Raw genomic sequence first — 17966 nt, 5'->3', positions numbered from 1 at the left:
AATTGATTATGGATATAATGATAAAATTTTATTTCGACATCTTAACAATAAAAGGACCATTAAAATGTTTTAAAATAAAAAATTTAAATAGTTTTTTAATTGTTAAAATTTAAAAATTAGAATATCAATACACCTTTTGATAGCTTAATTCAAACCTATAATATTATTTAAAGAGTATCAAAATATTTTAAATATTTTTTTATAATTAAAAAAAAACTTTAACATAACAATAAAATTATTATTATGTGACCAAAAGATCACGAGTTCGAATCCTGAAAATAACCTCTTGTAAAAAAAAATAAGACAAGACTATTACAATGAATCCTTCTCCGAACTCGGTATGACAAAAACTTCGTGCATCGGACCGTCTCTTTTTTTTTATAAAAAAAACATATATTGTTTTGCAAAGGAAAGCCTTTAGTAAAACTATATTTCTGCGGGCTTCGTGACTCATTGAACGGCAGCAATACTAATAGAGTGCAAGAATTTTTGGTTTCTCAAAAAGCATACAAGCAGAGCCGGGTAGTGTATAAGAACATATTTCTGCAAAAGGTGTGCCGGCAATAAGATTACTGCAATAATGAGAAGAAAAAAAATGGAGATACAGACTCAACCCAAAAAAAAAAAAATACAAAAACGGCCTAGTTTCTGAGCTTCGCATACTCAGCAACTTATTCATACAGACATCAATAGAATATTGGGGTCGTAGAGGAAATCAGTGTGCCGCCTCTCTGCTGTAATACTGATCCAGGGTCTTCGCAGGAATACGGTGGAGAAGCTCGCGAGGGAAAATGCGTAGTAGAGTCCATGCAAGATCAAGGGATTGGAAGATATTACGGGTGTCATAAGCCCCCTGTGAAACAAATTTCCTTTCAAACTTGTCCAGGAACTCCAGGTAGAGCTGCACCGCAAAGATTGCGAAATGGTCAGGATCATATGTTGAAGGTCATACAAACAAAGGAAGGAGAAAAAATAACCAAATCCTCAGATGACAGAGCCTCCTCTCCCACGACCGCTTTCATTGCTTGAACATCCTTTCCAATGGCATAATTGGCATAGAGCTGTATAATGAAGGAAATCAAATGACTAAATGGAGATCCAAATGCAAAAACATAAACAATCAGTGAAAGAACAAATGAGAACCTGGTTAGAAACATCCGCATGATCGCGTCGAGTCATGCCCTCACCAATAGCACTCTGCAGGGAAATTATTTAATTTATGAAAGGAAAGTAGAATCTAAGAGAGTGTGATCTCCATAATTTGGAAAGAAAACTTTAAAATGGTCAAGAAACTAACTTTCATCAACCGGGACAAAGAAGGGAGAACGTTGATCGGAGGATATATCTGCAAGTAGAAAAGGCTATTCAGTTAAATCTCCTTGGACAAGAGTATTATTCAATAATACCAAGTAGCCAAAGCTCCGCTAGTGATGCACTATATTAGGGGACAAGTGCCCGATGTAGCTATGTAAATTACCTGCCGATTATGAAGCTGCCTATCAATATATATTTGACCTTCAGTGATGTAACCAGTAAGATCAGGAGTAGGATGTGTAATATCTGTACAGAAATGCACATTTTCAATTCAAACTGTTTGATTTTTCTAACTAATAGAAAGCATAGATGCTCCCATGGATATGCAACACGTCAGGAAAATGTAGAGTATAATCTATTGCAGATATATACTAGAATTATTTGCAAGAAATTCCTAGTCGAAACTTGAATTTTGGAAGAGCATGAGAAAAGAAAAGGACCAAGGTACAAAAATGTGATATCCAACACATACCATCATTTGGCATGGTTAAGATAGGTATCTGTGTAATGGAGCCTTTTCTTCCTTCTATACGTCCAGCTCGCTCATATATAGTTGCTAGATCGGTATACATATACCCAGGATAACCACGTCTACCAGGCACCTCCTCTCGAGCTGCTGATACCTTGGAACCATAAAGTTAAAGAAAGCATTTAACCCATCAATTTAGTTGCATAATAATAATAAAGATATTAAATACAATTTGCCTGAATACAAATTAATCAGAGTTTAGAAGTGCAACTTAATTGCTAGAGAAAGAAGAAATTAGGAGTGCACAGAATGAAACTCTAGTTTGGACTACACTTTAGAGATATGGGATGAAATTTGATAGTTTGATACATAGAACCTTATGTTTAAAGTGTGTGGCTTAATATTCTCCGGGCAACAATGATATGGTACAAATGATGTGAGACATGAAGAGCTGGCAAAATAGCCACAACTAATAAAACAGCATGGTGACTAAACATCCTGAAACACAAACTTCAGAAGCAAAATAAGTAAATGAGTGACAAGACTTTGACCTATTTATTATACATCATAAAAATAATTATCTAAAAAAGGAACTTTTACATCTTACAAGTTAATTCTTTGAAAATTTAAATGACTTTGCAATGCATAAAATAATTTTTAAAAAAAAATTGAAATAATTTTATATTGTTCAGATGATTCTGTATAAATACAAAATAACACAGCCTGTTATGAAATTAACAGGCCATAACATAATAGCCAGCCCATCACCACCTCAAGAGATTAACATAAAATAAAATAAAATTGCTTCAACAACACAGAATTCCTTCTGCAGCTAAAACCTTTAAGCAAGTATAACATACATTCTAGACATAACACATCTGTATAGAAACAAATTTGATGAGATAAAGAATGTTGTGAACATTCAAAAAAAAAAAAGAACTAGAATACAGTTTTACCTCACGAAGAGCATCTGCATATGAGCTCATATCAGTTAAGATGACAAGCACGTGTTTCCCACATTCATAAGCTAAATATTCTGCTGTTGTTAAAGCAATTCGTGGAGTGATAATGCGCTCGATAGTGGGATCATTTGCCTGGACAAAATAGTATGAAATTGAATATATTCTTGCTTATTTTACATTAAACATGGCAAGGCAAAGATATAGTAGCCTAAGGTACTTATCAAAGAAATATTTTAGAACCTACCAAATTTAGAAAGAGTGTCACTCTTTCCATGGAACCATTCTCTTCAAAATCACGCTTGAAAAACTGTGCAGTTTCCATGTTGACTCCCATGGCAGCAAATACGATAGCAAAGTTGTCTTCTTCACCCTGATGATTGAAGGAAACAAATATATGAATAACTATATACAAGCATGATTTCGAAGAAAACCGTTCTATCGTCATGGTGAAAATCTAACTGATTAAACCAAAAGAGTAGAACTAACTAGATTTAACAGTGATGCCTTTTAAAATCCTGCTGTTGTGGTTATTGCAACTGCTAAGTAATCCCTTATATTACCTTTACATGTAAGTACAAATAGAACATAAAAGGTAAACTCCTTAAGTGTGTGGCAGTGCAAAATATACTCAGTAAACAATTCATTAATTAAGGATATGAAAAAAAACATAATGATTAGATTCAGCATTTTAAATGTATATCTAAAGATACCAACTTTTGATAGTTTGTACGTACGTACGTATGCATGTATGTGTGTTAAAAAGGGCAATCAAGTACACGAAGCTTCCACTAATGTGGGGTCGAGGTCACCAAGGATATATATATATATATATAGACACACACACACACACACACACACCCACACCCACACCTACACCCACCCACACCCACCCACCCACCCACACACACACACAACACACACACACACACACACACACACACACACACGTTTGGTAGAGATGACAAGTCTAATATTATCAATTATCAAACTGGATTTAAGGCATGATAGTAAGGTACCAAATGCGACAAAAATCAACTATGATACTTTGATTCTTCATCTACCTATTCACACATTGATTCCATACTCAACACCTCTATCATGGGTGAAGCATTTTACAAACACCATCTCAAACACAGATCCATATGCATGTGTGCACTCGTACCCTGGATTTGGGTAACATAAAATATCAGATACCACAACAATCAATCCTTGCTTTGTAGCAATAAAAGTGAGGCTCAAGCAAAGCCCTACAAATCTGTCACTTCTAGCTACCATCAGCCAATAGATTTAGTAAGGCACAACAGTTATGGGATTGGCTATATAGGATGTATTTACATCAAATGTGGATACATGTTACTTAATTAGAAAATATCTTGATAATTTCATTGGAAAAACAACAACTACCATTACAGATAAAATTTTCATACAGGCCAAGATAGGTTGGAGCATGATGATCTGTGTAGGGGAAATTTTTTTATTTGATTACAGTAGTATTGACATGAACATGTTAGTGCTAAAGCTTCCGTAAACAAATTGGTAAATACCCATGCTATAAAACTGAAAATCTTGATCAAGTTACTTCAAGTCTTACAATCACCCAAAGCCCTTAGTACTATTAGTTACAAAGGATTGATTGAGATGGAATACCTCCAAAAGGTTGTCAGTTTTTTCTAGACGCTTCACAAGACCAGCCTGACGACAAATCTGAGCAGCTATTTCATTGTGTGGAAGACCAGCAGCAGAAAAGAGTGGGATTTTCTGCCCTCGAGCAATAGAATTCATAACATCAATGGTTGATATTCCAGTTTGGATCATTTCTTCGGGATAGGTTCTTTCACTGGGATTAATTGAACTTCCTGGAACAAATGCCATACTCTGAGAGTTAATAATCCTTTTCTGGAAAGAATTAGTGCACTGTCAAGGCTGAAAAGATAAACCTATTTTTATATTAACTCACCAGATATATCCAAATAAGCCTCGGGCAAAATAGGAGGGCCATTATCTATAGGCTTTCCAGAACCATTAAAAATGCGTCCAAGCATATCAAGAGATACAGGCGTCTTAAGAACCTGAATCAAGAAAAGATAAGCCAGCATCATGCAATAAGCCCAACAACACTTTGAAGTAGAATAGAAGAACTCCTAATAAGTATAATTAGATAACCAGCCACTGAAATGTTCAGATTCGGATGGTGAATAGAGCTGAATGGTATTTCTCATACACATGGCATGATGATGCAACATGAATATGTGAAAGATTGAAACAGAAAATATGAAGGGAATGATGCAAGAGGATACGATTACAAACAGAAGACTCAAATTGACACAATCATAAATAAAATATTCTATGCTATTTTTTACACAGTATTAGGAAGTTCAGTAAATTACATTTATAAATTGCATTTTAGGAAGTGTTAACTAATTTTATACGGTTTTGTATCTCTTGACAGGAAATTTACATTGTGCAATAATGGCATGAATTGTTAGACCTAGATTGATCACGTTCAAATGTGTTGTATCAATTATCCAATAATTAATTAGTACAGAATAATAGGTATGGGTCGGTAGGGAGGTCAGATCAGATTTTGCGAGAAAAAAAAAACACAATCTGAATGCTTCAAGGAAGAGATTTCGACCTATTTCTCAGAGGAAAATAAACAGGTCGATTTTTCCTGAATCAAGTTTTTTGAAGGACCAAAATTCTTAACTGTTTTAAGTTTGAATTAAAGTAGGACCAGATTGGTAGTTTTGGCAATTTGGTAGGGTTTTTTTTCAATCTTTAGCTTTTAAGAAAAATTATAGATAAATACATTTTATATTCTAAAAAATTTGGATGATAGATTTTCAGGCTTTGTAGATTATGTCAAAATTTGACCCAAAATATGTATTGTTACGGATAATAGGGCCAAGCAACAAAGAGATGGAATAAAACAAACTGGAACAAGAAAGTTGTAGTGCAAGTCATGAGAAATGAGGAAAGAAATTTTCATTTAGGAGAACTTGCCAAGAATGTTCATATTCATTAAATTGATTCAACTAGAAAAGATTATAACATATCTTCATAAGTTAAATGTTCTAGGTACTAATGGATTGACACAAAGTGACTGTCATGGTAAAAGGCTTGTGTATATTGACTATGCTTTAAGTTATAAAATCATACATAGTAATTGGAATTACTGTAAATTTTAAACCTATGAAAATAGAAACATCATGCTCGTATTGCACAATACCTAAAGCTCAAGTGAAGTAACTGGAAATAGTTGCCTGTTGACTTAAAATTCAAACCGTATATAAGGCATGTTAGTGGGTATAGCTGCAACCCAAAAGGATTTACAATATAATAAAAATGCTAAAACATATTAGTGTAGATATATGTCCATGCATAAATTTTGTACAATTAGGTCAAAAATATTACCTCGCCGGTGAACTGCACAGTGGTGTATTTGTTGTCAATTCCTGAAGTTCCTTCAAAGACCTATGCAACATATAAGAGAAGATACATATAAGACAAGCTTTAAAAACAAAAGTGCTTCAATATCTTTAGTGAGTTATAAACCAAGAATGAAACATATTATTTTTTACCAGTCAAACAAACTGAGACTCTTGGCAATTAGTAGCTATACTTATTAACTAGAGCGTTGAGAAATAACAAAAAGTACCCATTTTCATGCAAATAATAAATACTAAATCCATGGAATATGAAATTAAAAAATACTATTGTTGTTATAATCTCTGTAAGAAAAATGCATAGGTCCAAGCAAAATATGTAAGGTTCTGATATTTGATAACAGATTATTGTAATTTTCTGCTCTTCTTTTCTTTTGACAATCAAAATCATGCAAATACTTCACCAAGGTGATGTAGTTTAAATAAGAAAAGAAAACCTGAGAGTATAGAGTAAGAAGTTTTAAACTTGAAATTTTTTTGTAAGTTTTAGAATTTGTAAGATATTGTTTTGGTTAAGAGATAACAAGCTAGACAGCTTTAATTATTATATAGGGGAATGAGTAATTGTAAGTTATTAGTTTACCAAGTTTGAGGAGTTAGGTTTATTCCAATATTGGGTCATGGTTGGCGCTTAAAAGAGGCACAAGTCCCTCTTGTTTGATTATCTTTTAATTAGTAAAATTTAAGTTCTCTTGGTGAGTTTTATGTTTCCTCTGAGTTTTGTTCCTCTTAGTGCTGTATCAAGAGGTACCAAAGTCAAACATGGTTCAGTACTTGTTCCTATTCTTCCTTTCCTGCACAATTAGCCTATTCCTTCAAGCCTTTACACTCCCAGTCTTCGAGAACATTATCTTCCAGATTTGTTCCCCAATAGATCATGTAAGGACACTCACACCTTCTCATTGGAACCTAGCCTGCATTGCCTCCATTGTCAGCAACACTGCACGATCCCCTCCTCATCTAATGTTGAGAACTTCCCAGTGCCACCTACTGAAACTGGCATCTCTTCTAAGCAATGTGGCTGTGGTAGGCCACTGTGCATTCCCATGCCAACAACTCATCCTTCACCATGAGGATTATCATTCATCTCGGCCGCACATAGTCAACAATCTCACTGCCATTGCATCATCTTCCAAACTGACAAGAAGCAACTGCCTCAACGACAGCCAAGCCTCTGCGCAATCAATCGCAGCCAACATGTTTAGTGGAAGATCCTGTTGGGGTTGCAAGGTTGCAAACATAGTCCCACATTGAAAACATATGGGAAAGATCATGAGTTTATAAGAGAAAAGATATCTCCATTGGCATGAGGCCTTTTGGGGAGAGCCCAAGAGCAAACCATGAGGGCTTAGGTCCAAAGTGGACAATATCGTGCAATTGTGGAGATATCTAAATTCCTTACGATCCTACAATTGGTATCAGAGCCCGGACTGCCGGAAGGTTTAATCGCCGACTGTGCACAAAAGTTATGGTCTGATTGAGGTATGTGGGGTCAATATTGACCTCGAACAAAGAAAGTGGGGGCTCATATGCTCGGATCAAGAGGACCATACACCAGGCAGGAAGTCCTAGTAGGTCGGGTGGACCGAGGGGCAGGAACACCTGGTGGATCGAGGATCAGACGTGGGAAGCCTGTGGTCCTTTGTTTGAGGGGGAATTATTGAGGTTGCAAGGTTGCAAGGTTGCAAACATAGTCCCACATTGAAAACACATGGGAAAGATCATGAGTTTATAAGAGAAAAGATATCTTCATTGGCATGAGGCATTTTGGGGAGAGCTCAAGAGCAAAACCATGAGAGCTTAGGCCCAAAGTGGACAATATCGTACCATTGTGGAGATATCTAAATTCTTTTTGATCCTAGATCCAACATAATATCCATATTAGCTCTGTGATGTCTACCTTCCACCAACCAGATCCACTATCCATAGATCCATACCCCCACCAGCAGCCCAATGGAAGGTTTCCCTATAGCAGAGTCCTCCTATACTATTGCTAAAAATGGCATCAATTTTAAATCCAAAGAAGTTTTAATTGAAACGCATGACTTAACTCCAAAGGTGTCATGTGATGATTGGCTCCCTTCAAACCATAAGATAATAAACCCTATTATCTCACCAAGTGATGCTACTCTTTAGAATAGACATTTGAATAAAAAGAATCTTCTTGGAAGAGGCCCTTGGTGACTTGATCTTTCAAAGAACATTCAACACACTACCCACTATGACTTAGGCTCACAAATTATAGCTTGTTTATACTACCCTGAGACCAAAATGGATGATGACATAATTGAGTAAGAATGCAATATGTCTATTTGACAATTGGCACATCGATTGAGATAAGTGTGACTCAAATCTGTCAGCCTAGAGAGTCAATTTTCTTATCTACTTTTTTTCCACAATAATGAGAGTTACATCAGAGGCACATGCAGATTCTATGAGCGAAATTATACTAGGTAAGAATTATTAAGTATATGATGCTATGTAGATTGTCATCTTGTATTTATAATTGTATTTATGAGCTCGAATTATCCCATAAAAATCCTCTAGTATTCTTCTTGCCCACTTTATTAACTATACTGTGATAGAAAGTGATTCTTAGGCTTATGTATTTAATGTTGCAATTTACTTAACAATAGCTTAATTTTCGAATTAGAAGATTTATTATCTCATTGGGAAGCATTCGAGCATTCATCTCAACATGTTGACTTTGTTACAGGTTATACTCCAAATTTAGTGACACACTATTTAGTACTATTCACTTCAAATATTACATGGTGATCTGTCATGTCATTTCCTTATCTATTGAAAGGGGAAACCAAAAGGGACCCAAAATCAATAAAATCAAAGCTCAATTCATGAAGGATCAAAAGGAAAACATTCTTGACTCATAGAAGGGATGACCAAAAATTTAAATAATGTTACAACAATTTCTTAATTGTTGAAAAGAATGCACAAATTGAAGATGTGGGTAACTCATTTGAGTTGAGTTCTCACTGGTAGGGGACAATAATGAAGATTTTAACTTTGGAAGTTTGAAAGCAGGAAGTTTTAGATTTTATGTTTTAAAAAGTTATAAGATTTTATTTTCATTAATCAAAGAAAATGAGGTAAAATTTGATTTTTGTTTAGGGAAACAAGCTATTTTAGTTTTAATTATTTACCAAGTTTTTAGGGAATTAGATTTATTTCTTTCAGAGTTTGATCATGGTTGACTGCTTTTAAAGAACCACCAATCTTCTTGTTATTTCATCTTTCAATTTAATAAAATTTAAGATCTCATGAGTTTTGGCTTCCTCTTCATGAGCTTATTTGTCCTATTGGTACATCAGAAGGAATTCTCCAACAATGAAAAAAAATAAAACTTCCTATTGTAATCTTTTTTTTCTAGGTTCTTGGACTTTTGAGAATATTCATGACAAAATATATAAGCATGCACAAAGCATTTTTATAGCCCTAAACAAATAACACAAAATCACCAAAATAACTTCTGAAAAGTATGGTGCATTCATACAACTTCCTTAAATTAGTACATTTTACATGGATTACTGAAATGTACAGAAAAGATCAATCAGTTCTGCAATTTGTCTTCATATGCATTTTTTGCCATCATCAAAAATTGTGTTAGTCTCTTTCAGCCAAAGTCATTCCATGTAAATGATTCCACTCATAGTTCAAAAGTGCCATCGACGATCTAGTAAATATTTGAGAAAATTGTTTTTAGTGATCCTAAATACCTATTTCCTTATGTTCTGCAAAAAGAATTCATTTAGTGACTAAGCTGTGCTTTTAAAAACCGTTCCCTCTTCTAACTGTTCTTTACAGAGAATATTAACTTAGGGTGGGCCTAATTTTGTAGTTTTAATCCTCTTAATTCCTGAGGTATCAGACAATAGATGTATACAAAGATATGAGGAAAAAATAATACGTAAGAATATTAAAAACTGATGAAACATTATCTTCAGACTCTTTGCAACTCAAACCACCCAAGTGATAATGGATAATGCATTCATGTTCAGTCTACAATAATAATGCAAAAAAAATGTAAAGGAAAATTGATAAATGCTCTACAGAACTTCAAACAAATGAATATCTAAAATTATTCACCTGCACAACAGCTTTTTCACCATCAACTTCGAGCACCTGACCACGTCGAATAGTGCCATCTCCTAGTCTAATATTGACAATCTCCTGGTATTTGGGACCCTGAAAGACATTTGCAATAATGAGAAAATGAAGTATCAGAAACTAAGAATTGGAAATTATTGTGCATTTTCATAATGGAAATACATCAGAGGTACGATAATGTGATACCTTCACTTTATCCAAGATAACTAGTGGTCCTGCCACTCCAGACACTGTCCTGTACTCTGCATCACCAAAACAAAAAATAAAAAAAAAAGCTTGCAGGCACTTCTAGGTTGAACACATTATAATGTTACAGAAACTCATTGACAATTGAAATGCATCATGAAGTCATCAGGAAAAAAAGCTGTCATAACAGAAATGGAGCACAAAGCCTATTGCATTTTTGTGTCACTGATAAGAAAAAAATCCAGACTTGAGTTGCATTGGAAGTTTATAATTAAAAAAAAACACAGAAACTCACAATGCATCAATGTAAATTACAAAAAGGGTTACCAAAAGAAATAAGAAGAAATTTCATAACAATTTCCATTCTCATGCCTTGAATGCAAATTAAAGTAATATAACAAAATCCATTTTAAGTTTAGATTAACAACTCTGAAAAGGTTCAATTGATTTTGCATCTCTTGAATTGAATCGATTCATCTTAATGTGAGAAACCAAAGCAAAATTATGCTTGTTCATACTCTTTGGTGGCAAAGGCAGCCTCTCCAAGAAACAGTTCAATTATGTGCCTAAGCATTCTGAGCACTCCAATCATGTTGGTCTCAAGAGTTCTTAATTTCTCTATCCAAAACAATAGAAATAACTTAACCTAAGCATGGCAAGCCCTGGCCCAAAACTAGATGCATACAACTCTAGGTTAGATAACTTGGTTGAAGCATAATTATGCCTAGTTCTTGAAGCCTTAAATTGGTGGGATTCGAAGGATCCTCAGACAATGTTAACGGTTGATGTTGCTCGATAGTTCAGAGTCTTTTCTATCTACTGAAAATTAATCAACAACAAAATGTCGACACATCAGACAAACTTAAAAACGAGTAAGAAAATAGACTGATGGTAATATGTCAATACCCATGCCAATCTCCAGTGATCCTTCCTCCATGTCGAGACCCTTCTTTGTTTCGACCATGCTTCAACCTGAGGAACTTAAGAAGCAACAAATAATCATAATCTTTATTAAATTCAACCATGTGTTTAGCATCTATCATGCACTGAAACACAAAATATGTTATCCTCTGAATTATAAATATATACGTGTACATACAACAACAACACAGAATGGGTCTTTTGGCTCATGTAGTCAGCTTATGGCAACATCAAAAAAAAAAGTTGAAAACTTTTCGCACATATCTCACCGTATTATTCAACTCAACTGCCAGAACAACATAGAAATTTCAGTAATATCAAATTGCATGTCCTACACAAAAAGGGGAAAACGAAACTAGCCATGATCTAACTGGAGGACAAAACTAAAATTTCTGCTGCCTACCAGTCAAGAAGTCTACTGACAGTTATCTATTCAAACTTCGCTCTTTTTTTCTTTAGTAAGTCCTCAAACGTGGAATATCGATCGAAACATAGCGCCTTGAAAAACTAACTAAATAAGAATTTTAATATGCAGATCCCAAAAACGACAAACTAATCCATTTTCTCTTCTAGATCAGAATCAATCGAGACGAACAGATGAAACAAATCCATAAATTCGATCCACTAAACCAGCAGAACGCTCATAATCAGAGGCATACTGGCCACCGAGATCTCAATAAATCACGACCCGTAGGGCCAACGAAAAGAGATTTCCTCTGAGAAGACCGATCAGAAGAGTACCTGAGAACGGATCGCCGAGGAGGTGGAGGCAGGGAAGTGGGCACGAAGGGGAGGGAACCAATCACGGGGAAATGAGCATTTTTATTTTACTCCCTCCCCACCCAGCCCTCTATGGCAATCAAAGCCGTTCAATCGGAAAAAAAAAATCAAAGCCAATGGATGACGCTAGCCGTTAGATCTGTGGCTCCTCCATCTCAACCCCAGAAAAAAAACGTTTCTTTGTCAGACGTTATGGGCTCCACATATATCATAATAATAATATTGGTTGTCATCTGAAGATAAATAATTTTTTTTCAACATGTATTTTTTTTATGAGATATAAATTAGAGTCTTTAGAGTTTTGTGATGCACCACAAAAATTTAGTTTTTTTATGGGATATGAACTCGCTTTTTAAATAAATCTTATTCTACAACTTTAATTAAATTTTAGGACAACATAACTTCTTATTATTATTTTTTAAATTAAAGGCGTCCAACTTTAATTTGTTATTAAAAGAAATTTCCTATTCACCCGCGATCCATATACAATTACTCAATACCTCCTAATACATTATTTTCACTATCATCTACCATTTATATTTATCATCAGTACATGTTTTTCTACAAAATATTAAATAAATATTAGATAAGTAGATCGAATCATATTATAATAACTACAATAATATGTACAATTCGTAACTATTATAACATGAATAATAGGGGAGGGTCAAGGCCAAGGCCGTCTCAAGATTTCATGAGACCCTTGGTTAAAATTTGTTTAGACCTTTAACAATTTAAAAATAAATAAATAAAATTAAAATTTTTCCCTTACTTTTTTCGGACTTGGGATGATGGGTAATTTTTTTAAAATAATAAAATATTAATTTTAAAATAAATTTTTATATCAAATCTAGTTTTTTAGTTTGTTGAAATGTAAAATTATTATTAAATTTAGTTTGATTATTACTTGCACAAATATAATAAAAAAATATTAATTTTGATTTCAATCGATTAATTTAAGTTGTATATAATAAATCAATACTTAAAAATATATCATATGTGTATTTAAAAAATATTTAAAAATTATATGAACCGTAACTTATAATTTTTTTAAATGCATAAATCATATGACGGTAGTAATTTGCTTGCACTGAAAAAAGAAAAATGGGAAAATAAATTACATCTAATTGTTAATAATCTATTTTTCCAACTATGTTTGGATACATAATCTATTTAATCTATAATTTATCATTTATATAGAATAATAAATAATATTTCAAGAAAGAATAAAAGAGTAAAAAAATATTACCATCACAGACAGAAGGAAAAATTAATGTAAAACATCAGAAAATGAGTCATCAGTTAATATAAAATGGGATAAACAAAATAAAATTTGGTTTCGTATTTAGCTCTAGATTGAATTTTAGAACCATCGAATATAATAATTATAATTATTATGTAATTAATTGAATTACCATTGAAATTAATTGATGAGCGTTGGAATGGAAATAAAGTTGGGTTAATCCAGATAGAGTAAAATATAAACGTGGAGCTACAATAAATGATTTTAAATGGAGCACGAAATTCTCTTGTCTGTAAATTATGGATTAGAGGATGATCTGTTTTTTTATATCGTTGATTTAGATGGACCCCATCTATTTAAAAATAGAGTTCATCCAACTCAAGGGTTCTCATGCAATGGATCATCTCTTGGTCCATAATTTACGGACTAGAAGATCCCAACTGATTTAAATGACATACATCTTGAAACGTTCATCTGTGACAAAATCAAAGCGTTATATTCTAAAGCGGCATGATGCATATTATTTTCTCGGATACAAATTTTAATCATTAAATATATTATTTATTTTTTTAATAATAATAGGTCTCAATATTATTGGAGCTCTAGATATAGGTTTTAATGATCTATACCTTGAGTCGGGCATGAGGAGAACATGGTTAAATTTACATTATAATAATTATAAAATCATAATGACTAACTATGATTTGAATTTTTTTAAATATATTTAATTAAATCATAATTACTATAACATACTATTCTATAATTGTTACAAGCCGTCCTTAATTTACAACAACGTAGGTGAAAAATATAGATAAAAGATAATAATTAAAATAATATACTGAATAGCTGAATAATTATATATAAAATGATAGAGGAGTGAGATGTTTTTTATTACAAAATTAAAATACACGTCCCGTTGATAAATAAAGGCACCCTCCTAACTTTTGCCTTTAATTTTAGGCTTTGCCCTAACAAGTCCATAAGAACAAAGATCAAATCTAAAAATTATATTAAAATGTCAAAGCGGACAAAAAAAAAACTTAATTTTATAAAACTAGTCAAATTTGAATTTATTTAAATAATTCACTAAAAAAATAGAAGTCATATTTGCTAGGTGTCAATGTGTTGGGAGCTGGCATATCCGGGCCCATCGAGCCATTATTTAATGTTTATTTTTATTTATTTAAAAATTATAAATAATGATGAATAATAGATTTGTAAAAGTAAATAGTATTACAAATAATAACTTTGTTAAATGTTATTAAAAATATTTAATATTGTTTAAGAAATTAAATTTAAAGTGGTTATAGTTTCAGCTTACTTGAAAATTTAAAATCTGAAAAAAAAATTTAAAGCTTTGAATTTTTAAAGCGCGAAAATTAATCAAGCCCAACTAGACTTTATATTTTTCAAGATAAGATAATCGAATAAAATTAAACTGAGATTAAAATTAATCAAGTTGCTAAAAAGATTATTGACAATAAATTTTAGCATTTAGATATTCATTTTTATAGCATTTTAGCATTTAGACAATAAATTCAAAGCTAAAGCTAATCATTTTTATGCCAACAAATTAGTTAATGTTGATCGTCCAAAGAATGCATTGGACGTATTTATTTTTTATTTTACCCCTCTTATCAAATACTACAGTTCTATACTTAAATTAGAGCAATCTTAGATATTTCTGATAGTATATTCTTAAATTATGTGAAAAGAAGTAAATCATGATGTCAATTTATACCTAGATTGTAAGTCGAGTCAAGCTTTAGGTTGCTCAAATTTATTTTATAAGGTAATTGAGTCAAGTCAAACCTAAAATGAATTAAATTATTAAAATGATTATTTAAGTTTGGTTTGGTTTATTTTTTTATGAACTTGAGATTAATTCAAGTTTGACTTGAGCTTGGTTCGTTCAAATGTTATTAGACTTTTAATTTAAATGTATTTGATGGATTATTGAACTTAATCTTTTAAACTTGTTTGATCATTTTAAAAGTTTTTTTTATTTAGTATATTGATAAGTATTTTATTAATAAATATGATTCATTAATATTGTTCATGAACATTATTTACAAATATTTTCCACGAATATTAACAAGTTGAATATATATATATGTTCAAACTTATTTATTTAGTTTAACGAATTATTCAAGTTTGTTTATTTAATTGATATTATGTGTGTTGAATGAATATAAACAAGCTATTACTAAACCGAATACTAAGATTATTCTCAATCATTTGATTCATTTATAACTCTACTTATAGCTGACTGTCAAGTGGTTAAAGGGTGAGAGGAGTTTTTTTCCTAGGGCATGCACCCATTGGAAATTAATGTCTACTCCATTATAGCAAATCTGTCACCCTCCAATCAATTATGATTGCATCTTATTATTTAATTAAGAATCTGGACCTTTTAATAACCAACTCTCAATTAATTTGATGAAATCTAAAATTAAGAGCATCTCCCGAGGGAGCTCCCACGGATGACATGCCATGAGGGATGGACCTCCCTTTTATAGTGCGAGGGAAGTTCGTCCCTCAAACTATGAAGAGGCTCGGCGTTTGCAGAGCCACTCCATCGTTAATGGTTTTTTTTAGTTATTTTTTAAAAATATTTGTTATTAAAAAATACACATACAACATGTTGAACAGTAAAAGCTCAACGCTCAATAGAAGTTTTTTAATAGTGAAGGGATATATAGGGGCTTTTACTTTTGAAGTGGTGTTAACATGATAATGAAAGAGCTCCTCGAGGGTGCCCATGACTATGGATGCTCTAAGTTACATTAATATCATTTATTTTCTTTTCATACCAAAAATAATTTTAAAATTTATTAATAATTTGAACTTCTTATCCTTTTCAAGTTATAAACGCATAATTTAATTTCTATTTCTGCATTGATGCTTTTTACTGTCTCAATCCTCATCGATTTTTCATCATCGTTCTCTCCTCCCCTCTTTCTGTCCAACTTTTGCCCCACCTTTCTTCTTCTTGTACTTTTTATATCATAACACATCAATCCATCTATTTCGGCTCTTCTACATATCGATATAACCGCATCAATCCATCTAAATCTCATCAATTCTTCTAGAAAAATCATAGCCGCATCTATCAATATCTATATCTCATTGATTATTTCATCGATTTTTCGGGTGATATAAGGTAAATAACTTAAGGTATGATTAATAACCTAATTTATATTTTATTTTAGGATTATGATTTTTATAAAATAAATCATACTAACATTGAATAATATTATTTAATTATTTAACAATAAATATTCATTTGATATAATTTACATATATTTATATATTATATTACACGCGATGATTAATTCAAAGAATATTACTACTATGGTATTGAAAGTGAGGTGCCCTTGGCAAATTGCCGGATGTTAATTAGTACTAGAACATCTTAACCGGGCGCCAGTGGGCTTTGTTGTACGATTGGTCGGTCCATTCCAATATGGTCCGGACAGATAATTGATACGTTATTTTCTCCGCTGCACCCTCGCCTCGCGACAGCTAAATGCATACATCATCCGTGACGCACGTCAACGTTTGACTCCTACACAGGCGTCAACGCGTATGGGATCACACGTATCCGAGATCCAACCAGCGCTCTGTTCTTCACACCATCAGATTCAGTTTAATTTGAATTCCTCTGCAGAATGCACATGCAATTCTTAGCCGACAAGCAATTCTCGCTCACCAAAATAATTTCCTGCCCTCGTGGTCTTGAGTTTTGAACACCGTTCCAAATTCTCCCACCCTCACTTATTTGCTTGTCCGTTATTATTTGACCCTGTAATTCATCGTCCCTTCCCTTTTACTAATTAAACACCGTTCCAAAAAAAGATCGGATCTACATCAAAAACACGTGTCGCTGAATTGGATTCGGTAGTAGGTGGACGACCATATCTCTCATTATAGCGCGACGACGTACTAGAGTCGGAGCCATGCAGACCAGTGTTAGATTTCATAGTCAGAGTTCTGGTCTTCTACTTTGATTTGGCATCTACAAATTTAATGGCATGGGGCGATAAAGTCAAGAGGCATCGTGGAATTCGCATCGACTTCCGAGTACATGTGTTTGAACGGGCACGTTGATTCGGCACCAAACTAAAAGTGTTAAACGGGCTGAGTTGACTCCAGCAACCGTGGCATTGAACTGGAGTATACTCAGAATCAGGGGAGTGAGGACGAGCGACTGCGATTGTCCTTCCTGAGTTTTTTCTTTTTTTTTTTTATAAATAATATTATCGATAAATCTATTAACCAATCTACCTAATCATAATTGAATTGTAATATATATATATATAATATTACTAAAATATATTTAATAATGACTTATAAAATATATTCCGATTAATATTCTAGTCATTTAGTATTATCCTAATATTATACTTGATCGGCTATATATTTCATCATCATTTATAGTAAAAAAAAATAAAAATTGACTATATACTTAAAAGAAAATTTTCAATCTAAATTATCGATTCCTATTATTTTTATAAAAA

At 32.8% G+C, this 17966-nt stretch overlaps 1 protein-coding gene across 3 annotated transcripts; it reads right to left on the bottom strand.

The window, feature by feature from the left end:
* Nucleotides 1–450: 450 nt before the first annotated feature.
* Nucleotides 451–12280, bottom strand: LOC121987197 (V-type proton ATPase subunit B 2-like). Of its 3 annotated transcripts, none has more exons than XM_042541101.1 (15): nt 12165–12280; nt 11409–11482; nt 10503–10558; nt 10296–10394; nt 6160–6219; nt 4703–4814; nt 4393–4601; nt 2990–3118; nt 2740–2877; nt 1787–1937; nt 1478–1560; nt 1298–1345; nt 1144–1197; nt 978–1061; nt 451–901 (listed from the first exon to the last, which is right to left on the bottom strand). In XM_042541101.1, exons 2-15 carry the CDS (start codon nt 11464–11466, stop codon nt 716–718), a joined length of 1467 nt encoding a protein of 488 aa, XP_042397035.1. In that variant the 5' UTR covers nt 11467–11482; nt 12165–12280; the 3' UTR covers nt 451–715. The 3 variants fall into 3 exon arrangements, with proteins under 3 accessions (XP_042397035.1, XP_042397029.1, XP_042397041.1); XM_042541095.1 differs by having other exon boundaries at nt 11409–11474; XM_042541107.1 differs by having other exon boundaries at nt 2990–3115; nt 11409–11474; nt 12165–12248.
* Between the last annotated feature and the right edge of the window lie 5686 nt (nt 12281–17966).

The sequence above is a fragment of the Zingiber officinale genome, chromosome 1B (assembly GCF_018446385.1).
Source record: "Zingiber officinale cultivar Zhangliang chromosome 1B, Zo_v1.1, whole genome shotgun sequence".
Taxonomy (NCBI): domain Eukaryota; kingdom Viridiplantae; phylum Streptophyta; class Magnoliopsida; order Zingiberales; family Zingiberaceae; genus Zingiber; species Zingiber officinale.
This window is presented reverse-complemented; position numbering and strand designations above follow the sequence as displayed.